Source organism: Rhipicephalus microplus, chromosome 4 (genome assembly GCF_043290135.1).
Source record: "Rhipicephalus microplus isolate Deutch F79 chromosome 4, USDA_Rmic, whole genome shotgun sequence".
NCBI classification, from domain to species: Eukaryota; Metazoa; Arthropoda; class Arachnida; order Ixodida; family Ixodidae; genus Rhipicephalus; species Rhipicephalus microplus.
Window position 1 is genome coordinate 226,017,870 of NC_134703.1, and position 10,153 is coordinate 226,028,022.

Genomic DNA, 10,153 nt, shown 5'->3' on the forward strand with positions numbered 1-10,153 from the left:
AACAACGCCCATTCCGCGGTCACTGGCGTCACACTGAACTAAGAAGGGGAGAGAGTAATCTGGTGCCGCGAGGACCGGTTTGCTGACAAGAATCTTTTTGATCTCAGCAAAAGCATCTTTACGAGCCTTATTCCAACTTACAATAGTTGGCTCAGTTTTGCGCAGTGCGTCTGTGAGAGGACTAGCGATATTTGCGAAGTTGGGAATGTAGCTTCTGTAGTAGTCGGCTAAACCCAAAAAGGAACGCAAGTTAGTCTTTGTTTTCGGCAAAGGAAAGCTAGTGATTGCTTCAACTTTTATTTCGGAAGGACGTCGCTTCCCTTGGCCAACAACATGCCCCAAGTAGTGGACTTCAGAGCTCGCAAGACGACATTTGGCGAGTTTGAGAGTCAAGCCTGCCTCGTGTATTCGAAGGAATACCTGCTGCAGATGTTCCAAATGCTGTTGCCAGGTGCTCGAAAAAACAGCTATGTCGTCAAGGTACGGAACAGCGAACGACTCGGCTCCTTTGAGCACTTCATGCATTAACCTTGAAAATGCGAAAGGTGCATTCTTGAGGCCAAAAGTGAGCACAAGAGGGCGATATGTGCCTGTCGGTGTCATGAAAGTGGCGAGCTTACTGGCGTTTTCCGTTAGTGGCACTTGCCAGAAACCGCGTACCAAATCTAACGTAGAAACGTACCGTGCCGCGGACACTTTCTCGATCAAGCCCTCAACGTTTGGAATGGGAAACATCTTTGTTTTTGTTATCGCATTCAATTTTCGATAATCGATGCAGGGTCGCGGTTCCTTGCCTGGACTTTCTACAATAAACATAGGTGACACTTATTCGCTTTCTCCTGGCACGATTAGACCCAGTGTCAACATGTTTTGAACACAATCGTTCAGGATCTTTTCGTGACGGGGGGAAAACCTGTGCATCCTGGTTCGGAAAGGTTGGTTGGATGTTAACTCAATGTCGTGCTCCACGAGATTTGTCCTGCCGGGAGTGGGACTAAACAAGTCTCTGAAGTTGCGCACAAGCAGTTCTAACTCCTTTCTTTGCTTGTCAGTTAGAGAAGCTTGTTTAGTGACAGATTGGACTATCTCTTCTGTTGATGGGGAAGAGCAGGGGCTTGGCACTTGGGGTAGAGGAACGTTGATCTCTTCAGGCTCGTTAAGGACAATGCTCAACGTCTCACTGCGTTCGATAAAAGGCTTCATTAGATTGCAGTGATATATCGTCACATCATTGCGTTTACCGGGCGTCGTTACCAAGTAATTGGTGTCGGAGAGCTTTTGTTTAATCGTGACCGGCCCATCCCATGCTACTTCCAGTTTATTTGCCTTTGACGACCGCAGAATCAGCACTTTATCGCCTTCCTTGAAGGTTCGTGTGCGTGCGGATCTGTCGTAGTACACCTTTGAGCGTTGCTGCGCTTCCGCCATGTTTATCTGCGCCAGTTCTTGCGATTCACGTAGGCGCTTCAACAAGGTCAGCACGTACTCGACAACTGATTTGTCTACGAACTTGTCTTCCCACTTTTCTTTCAACAACGTTAGCGGGGAGCGAAGCGCTCGACCGTAAACAAGTTCCGCCGGCGTGAACCCAGTCGCTTCGTGAGTGACGGAGCGCAGAGCAAAGAGCATCGCGGGAACAGCTTCGTCCCAGTCGGCGCCTTTCTCGAAACAGAGTGCACGCAGAATGCGCTTCATTACAGAGTGAAGTTTCTCGACTGAATTACTTTGCGGATGGTAGACTGAGCTGTGGTGAACGGATATGCCGCATTTCTTCAAGAACGTCGTGGTGAGCGCGCTTGTGAACACAGAACCTTGGTCGCATTGGATTTCACTAGGAAATCCAATTCTTGCAAAGACGCCGAGTAGCGCGTTTACAACTGCAGTGGAGCTTAATTCGGGTAATACCACTGCTTCCGGGAACTTCGTAGCAGGGCAAATGAGTGTTAGCAAGTATTTGTTGCCCGCCGCTGTTACTGGTAATGGACCTACAATGTCGACAACTAATCTGCGAAAGGGTTCGCCAATCAAAGGCACTTGGACCAAAGGTGCTTTGAGTTTTTCGTTTGGCCGCCCCGTCCTTTGGCAAACGTTGCAGGAACGTACCCAGTTCTCCGATTCTTTGAAGCACATCGGCCAGTAGTAGTCGTTCAATAACCTGCTCTTGGTCTTGTTGATACCTAAATGGCCAGCCCAGCTATCGCTGTGAACCAAACCCAAAAGTGCGACTCGATACTTTTTGGGAACGACAAGCTGTTCAAAGGTTCTGCCTTTCTTGTTTTTGAATATTCTGTACAAAATGCCTTCTTTGACTATGAGCGACACGGCTCCTTTTTGTTTCCGTTTTGATTTTTCCCAGCACGTCTTCAGCGACTCGTCGTTTGCCTGCTCCATTTTGAGAGCGCTTTTGTCTAACTTTGCTAGAAGCTGAAAATTTTCACTGACTGGGTTTATCGCTTCACCTGGGAGCGCATTACCGACGGGAGTGCTGCTATCAAAGGCTGGCGCGACACAATTGGCGTCGACAGGAACAGTTTCGCTTGGTGCAGTAGCTTGTGTCGGTTCACTCTGGTCTGTAATTTCTGTGTTACGGGTAGCGCTGGTAGCTTGAGCTCTTGTTTGGGACCTCGTGACGACCATTACAGGGTTAGCATTAAGTTCCAGTCCTGCATTTTGGAAGTCCCTCATTGATCGGTTAGAAAAAATGTAGGGAATTTTCTGAGGAAGTTTATCGGAAACCGCAGCATCAGTTTCGAATGTGCCGAAGGCGCCCTTCATTTCGACTCTGGCTACCGGCAAACACTTCATGTCTGGCTCTAGTGCCTGGCGTACCCATACACATGAACCTGTTAAGTTCTCGGGCTTAACAAATGACGGGTGGACGATATCAAATGTTGCTCCTGTGTCGCGCAGAACGTTGCAACTGATGCCGTTCACCTTCATGTCATATGTGTAGGGCAAGAGTAAATCGCTCTCTTCGGTTAGCAAATTGACGGAAACTGCTGGCTGTCGGCAACCGACTGCGATGTGACCCGGTTGTTGGCATTTATAGCAGACCAGCGGTTGTTTTTCTTCGAACTTGGAACTTTTCGGTTCACTCGCGTTGGCTGCATGCCCTTGGGCTGGAACACTGTCGCCTGGTTTCCCTTGGTTAGTTTCTTTCGTTCCTTTCTGAAATTTCTTGAACGCTCCTGACGGCTTCTTTCTTTGTTCTTCCGAACTTTCCATTCTACGGGAACGGTACTCGTCCGCCAAGCTGGCTGCCGTTTGCAAAGTCTCTACGTTTGGCTTGTCCTGAATCCACAGCCGCATTTGGTCCGGAATGGACGCATAAAACTGCTCGAGCGCAAACAGTTCAATCAGACGTTGCTTGTCCTCGTATGCGTTGGCACTCTTAAGCCATTCCTCTAACAAGCTCATGGATTTGTAGGCGAATTCTGAAAATGACTCCCCTTGGCCACGCCTCGTGTTACGGAACTTCATCCTCAAGGCTTCTGTTGACAAGCTGTACCTTCGCCTCAAATGAAGTTTCACTTTTTCGTAATCATGAGCATCTTCATCTGGCATTCTCGCGATTACATCGGCTGCCTCATTTGGAAGTAATGTCAACAGGCGTTGCGACCAAGTCTCTTTTGCAAGTGCAGCTCTTGTACACGTCCTCTCAAAGTTGACGAGATACAAAGTGATGTCACTGCCAGCCTTGAAAGGTTGCATGTATCCTCGCATATCGAAACTGTCATTGCGTTCAAGGTTATGCAGTTGCATCTCTTTTAACTTCAGTTCTACTTCTCGTTCTTTGAGCTTTTCCGAGACTGCCCTCCAACACTCCTCGACTTCGTCGTCGTTTGCTCCGCATTTGGATATCGCTTCGATAATTGCAGGCTTCCGCATAGACTTCTGTACAGGGATACCGAGCTCTTCAGCTAGCAGCACTAGGTTGGGTTTCGTTAACGACGTGAGGATCATGACTGCAGTTAACAAGTGCTACCCTGATATGTACTACTATTTAGCAAAGTCAACAACAAATACAAAAGAACCTCGACTACCAAGTAAATGCTGCTAATGCTCCCAATGAAGTCAAGCAAGCCGTGCTCTCACCAAACCGGACGCCAAGGCCGCCTTCGACGTGCGCTCCATACCGCCGCCACCGCTGCCACCAGCTGTTACGTATTCGGCGGCTGGACGACAGCCGGCCCAGGAAAGAGACGACTCAAGCAGTGCCAGGAAGACAATCCCGTTTATTCACCTTGCGGCGCGTTTTTAAGCGCTACGCAGCCAATCGCAGGTTGGCACGAAAGAAAAGAAAACAGCAAGATAACAGCAATCGGGCAATGTTATCAGAAAGCCCCGACGTAGAAAGAGGGCGAGCACTGCAAACGTTACAATGGTCCGTTTATTTTGAGCATCTGCTCATACTAATTGTCATACTCTTAATTTGATTGTTTTGTTTATAGGTCTTGACTGCTTCCATGCATAAGAGAACCAAACTTTACTGTGCCAGGCTACTGGGTCGTTTCTGTATTGTTTTTATCTTTTGTTTCCCTGCAGACAACATTCAGTGAGCCATCTGATGACAGTGTCGTGCTGGAAGAGGAGCCAAGTTCACAAAAGAGCTCCCTTGTTACAGATGACGAGCTTCCCGAAATTTCAGACAATGATGATATTGGTCTTGAAGACAGACTAAGTGCACAGGACAACGATCCAGAAATGGACAGGTAGTTTTCCGACAACCAAAAGTGTGCAGAAGGAACTCCTGTTGATGGGTCAGACCCAGAAGATTGCGACGTCAACGATCCAGATGCTGATCTTTCGGAGTTTATCACGGAGAATATATCTGTACAGTTTTCTGGCATTTTCGCAATTCGGTTGCAAGCCATACTGCTGGTACTTCTGTTGTGGCAGCGAATCTACCATGGACGCAAGTAGACAAGTTGCTCAATGCAATATTTGGCCAAGAGGTTTTTCCGTTCACTAAGTATGGTTTTCAAAAACTCTGGGATTCGCAGAAATCTCATATGGTTCAGGTCCATGCTTATTGTTCAGCGTCCAATTTTCTGACTGAAACCCATGACCTCAATGAACAGCTCTGTGATAGATGCTCCCAGGTGTTTCCACTTTCTGCTCTGCTGAAGAGAGGAAGTTCTTTTATCCTGAAGGACCTGAAGATACAGTTGCAGCAGCTTCTTAAAATAATGGGAAACATTGTTGGCAACAACTTGCAAAAGCTCTGTTCAACCTCCTCGGATCGATTAAAAGATATTAGCCATGGTGCGCTGTACAAGAAGATGCGCCATGTGCTCAAGATGAGGTGGAGCGACTTGATTTTAACTGTGAACACAGATGGCTCGCCAGTCTTCAAAGCCAGCAAAGGCTCAGTAAGGCCTCACTGAATGAGTTGCCTGTGCGTCTTTGTTGAAAGAACATTCTGATTGGAGGAGTTTGGTTCAGCAAAGAACATCCACCTCCTCACCTTTTCTTGAAGGTCTTTGTGAACAAGTTTCAGGATAGGGGGAAGATAACATGGTTATTTGCGCAGAAGGTTGTCCATTCAGACGTGAAATGGCTTGCTGCTGTGTTGACTCGCCTACACGAGCCGCTTTGCTGAATTCAGAACAGTTCAATGGATACTACAGCTGTTCTTTGTGTCTGCAGAAATAAGTTCTTGTAGAAGGTGAAGATATTTTTACATTACCTAATATTGGCACGTAGCAGTGTTAATATTAACCTCTGCTCAGCCACTACCTCAGAAGCAAGAGGGAGCGAGTCTGCATGCAATTAGCAAAGAAACTACAGCAGCCAGCATCGAGAGCTGCCGCTATCCACTGTGCATATGCGTAATGTCAGGGGTTGATGCATACGATGACACGACTGATTGAACGAGAAACAACTGATTTGTTAACGATTCAAAGAGATTACATAGCTGATACCTCGTGAACCGCTTCGCACTCGCCAAAGATCTCTCGCGTCTGCCTTGCGGCCACTTTCTTCAACCGCTAGTAGTTCCACAACATCACGATAGGTGACGCCAGTTGTCCGTAGTGGGGCGGTTCAGTTCGAACTGTCACGGTGGATGGACGTGTTTTTTGAGCGCTCCCGATTGACTGTGCAGTTAAGCGTTTTTGCATGTTTTGAGCTTGTCTTTATAATTGTAAGGCGGCAGTTGAAATCTTCGTAGCACTTATTTATGGTACGGTGTTTTCGGGGGCCAGTCACCAGGTATTTATTAGTTAGTGTGTGTGTGTGTTTGAATTTTCTGTTGTTTTTTTCTTTTGCCGCCCCGTGGGGGAGGTGCGCGTACATTGAACACGCAAATTTTTGTAGTAGAGCTTAGACTTTCTTTCTTTTTTTGCAGGGCAGGGCTCGAGTTTAGTAATTATCGAGTATAGGGACAATTGGTGTCAGAAAGAAATGGTTAAAAAGACTTTAAAGCGTTAAGGATGTGTTGTGGGTTTGAAAGTGGACCCAAGTGTAGAAGCGCTTGGAGAAGAGGCTGGCGCGAAGTGTAGGCAATGTGAGGTAGAGGAAAAAATAGAGAAAATGATGGTTGCCCAGAGTGAACTGCTGATGAGAATCGCCGATCTCGAGACTGCGTTGGCGACAAAGCAAAAGAAAAAAGAACATCCACCTCCTCACCTTTTCTTGAAGGTCTTTGTGAACAAGTTTCAAGATCGGGGGAAGATAACATGGTTATTTGCGCAGAAGGTTGTTCATTCAGACGTGAAATGGCTTGCTGCTGTGTTGACTCACCTACACGAGCCGCTTTGCTGAATTCAGAACAGTTCAATGCATATTACAGCTGTTCTTTGTGTCTGCAGAAATAAGTTCTTGTAGAAGGTGAAGATATTTTTACATTACCTAATGTTGGCACGTAGCAGTGTTAATATTAACCTCTGCTCAGCCACTACCTCAGAAGCAAGAGGGAGCGAGTCTGCATGCAATTAGCAAAGAAACTACAGCAGCCAGCATCTAGAGCTGCCACTGTCCACTGTGCATATGCGTAATGTCAGGGGTTGATGCATACGATGACACGACTGATTTAACGAGAAACAACTGATTTATTAACGATTCAAAGTGATTACATAACTGATACCTCGTGAACCGCTTCACACTCGCCAACGATCTCTCGCGTCTGCCTTGCGGCCACTTTCTTCAACCGCTAGTAGTTCCACAACATCACGATAGGTGACGCCAGTTGTCCGTAGTGGGGCGGTTCGGTTCGAACTGTCACGGTGGATGGACGTGTTTTTTGAGCGCTCCCGATTGACTGTGCAGTTAAGCGTTTTTGCATGTTTTGAGCTTGTCTTTATAATTGTAAGGCGGCAGTTGAAATCTTCGTAGCACTTATTTATGGTACGGTGTTTTCGGGGCCAGTCACCAGGTATTTATTAGTTAGTGTGTGTGTGTGTTTGAATGTTTGTTGTTTTTTTCTTTTGCCACCCCGTGGGGGAGGTGCGCGTACATTGAACACGCAAAGTTTTGTAGTAGAGCTTAGACTTTCTTTCTTTTATTGCAGGGCAGGGCTCGAGTTTAGTAATTATCGAATATAGGGACAATTGGTGTCAGAAAGAAATGGTTAAAAAGACTGTAAAGCGTTAAGAATGTGTTGTGGGTTTGAAAGTGGACCCAAGTGTAGAAGCGCTTGGAGAAGAGGCTGGTGCGAAGTGTGGCAATGTGAGGTCGAGGAAAAAATGGAGAAAATGATGGTTGCCCAGAGTGAACTGCTGATGAGAATCGCCGATCTCGAGACTGCGTTGGCGACAAAGCAAGAGAAAACGAGGGCAATGGGAGAAAGGCTGAAGTCCGCCGAGGAAGCACAAGCAAAGGTGAACAGAGGAGCAGCCTACGGAAAGAACAGTAGGGAACCGAAAACCAGAATGGTGGAGAAGAAAGAGCAAGCAAGTTTGTTAAAAACAGGTTCAGCCGATTCCATTGTCGCAAGGCCCAGTTTCAGCGAAATAGTGGTGGGGCTGGGAGGGGACAAAGCAGCTGGCGTCACAGGTGCAAGTAGCCCCCAGGTGCAGGACGCTCCAGCTGAAAAGTCACAGCATGTGATAATCGCCGGGGACTCGAATTTAAATTGATGCACAGAAGCCATCAAAGAGAGGGTAAGAGGGGACAAGAGGGTTGCAGTAGGGGCGTTCCCAGGACGCAAGCTGGAAGCAGTCATGAGGCAAGCGAGCGTAAAACTCAAAACTACAGCTGATGGACGAAACCTCGTGATGATTTCAGGCGGTTTAACTGATGTCTTAAATGAAGATACAGCAGGACTAGCAACCACACAGGCGAAAGGCATCAATGACAGGCGCGCCACTTCTTCTCAGGTACAGGTAGCGATATGAACGATACAGGAGGTACCGGTGCGTAATAGCAACCTGCAAAAAGCGGTTGTCGATGCAAACCAAGAGATATGGCAGATGAGTCGAGAGAAATGCTTTGAGGTGGTGGAAATAAACAGAGAGGTGCATAGGTGGGGTTGTTTTCAACAAGACAGAATTCACTTTGATGGGCGGCTAGGTCATGAGGTGGGTTGGCGACTTGCAGGACGTGCAGTAGCTTTTTTGGGGGGTAAGTGGGCCCTTCGGGGTGCAGGATAGCTTGTAACGAGGAAAGCAACCAGGGAGACTCTTTGACAGGTGGTATGGACAGATACGATTCGAAAGCGGCACCAGTATCTAAGATAGGTAGCATCCGAGGCAGAAATAGACGTAGCCACGAGTGCCGAGTCAATTCAGACATAGGGTATATTAACATGCAGAGTGGTAGGAACAGGCTGAAGTGGATAGAGATAGAAGAACAGCTAACGGAAGAGAGGCCGATGGTATACGGTTTTGAAGAAACACATCTCAGGGACATGAAACAACCTCCGAACAATCCGCACTACGCGTGGGAATATTGGAATAGAACAGAAGGCAGCAGAAAGGAGTGGTATAGGGGCATTCATTCATAAAAGTAAGGCTGGCAAAGGGTCAAACAGGAGTGCAAGGAACATTTATGGCTAAAAGGGTAAGTGGCAGGTCAGATGACACTCCTTGGTTTCGTGTACTTGTGGACGGGAGCAAAAGCGAGAGAGGCAAACGAGTTAATGGTAGAGTGTATAGCAAAGGACATTCAGGAGTTAGGAAGAGAGTGCGGGATAATTATACTAGGAGATATGAATGCGCACATAGAAGCTATAGATGGGTATACCGAGCCGACAGGCAAAATGATCATAAATATGGGTGAAATGCTTGATTTGGTCATTTGCAATAGTACCGAGAAGTGTGAAGGGCAAATAAAATCGGAGGTAGGAAGGCTGCAGTCGACGATAGATTATGCACTGATGTCACGTAGGATGTATGATAAGCTCAGGAGAATGCACATAGATGAAGGTGGCTCCAGAAGTCTGGGTAGTGATCACAAACGTATCAAGCTTAGTTTTGAATGAGCAGTGAAAGTGGGAAGGAGACAAGATGAGCAACTACAGGAAAATTTTTACCCAGAAAGGCAAATTGAAATAGCCACTAAACAAATGGAGAAAGTAATCACGGAGGATAATAAGACAGTGTGGGCATACACGAATCTAATTAGACTGTCTGAGCTAGAGCTTGCTAAGACGCGTGACAAGTCATCCCGGAAAGAGACCCAAACCCAAAAGTTGGTGGGATGAGGAAGTTAAGAGAGCCATAGCAAAACGTCAGGAAGCCTCTAGGGAACACAGACGTGCTAAGCAGCGGGGTGAACCGACCGATGATGTTGAAAGAAAATGGGAAATCTTTCTAAGCTCCAGAAGGTAGGCATCCCTTCTGATCAATGAAAAAATTAGAAGAAAGGGAGCCCAGTAGCTAGCAGAAGTACATAAGAAAGATAGAAAAGCAGCTGCGAAATTTTAGAACCATCTAAACTCCCTAAGAAATGAGACGAGCCTAGAGCAGAGGTTTATAACTACAGCCCTAGAGGCTAGGTTGGAAGGGGACGAAGCTATTAAATATATAAGAACAAGGGTGACAGAAAAAGTTCAACAAAGAAGTGCTTTATGCACCACAATAGACAAGGATGAATAAAGTGGCGCAGTGACTCCAGTTTTACAACGAGAGTGGGAAAGGGCTGAGAAAAGGGTTCCTAGTTGTACATCAACAGGCCCAGATCGTAATCCAATTATGCTGATAGAGACATTATG

General features: G+C 46.8%; 1 protein-coding gene across 1 annotated transcript; it reads right to left on the minus strand.

Annotated features, from left to right (window-relative positions):
* Positions 1–825: 825 nt before the first annotated feature.
* Positions 826–3,963, minus strand: LOC119170164 (uncharacterized). The gene has a single exon (XM_075893244.1). It carries the CDS (start codon positions 3,961–3,963, stop codon positions 826–828), a length of 3,138 nt encoding a protein of 1,045 aa, XP_075749359.1.
* Positions 3,964–10,153: the final 6,190 nt, after the last annotated feature.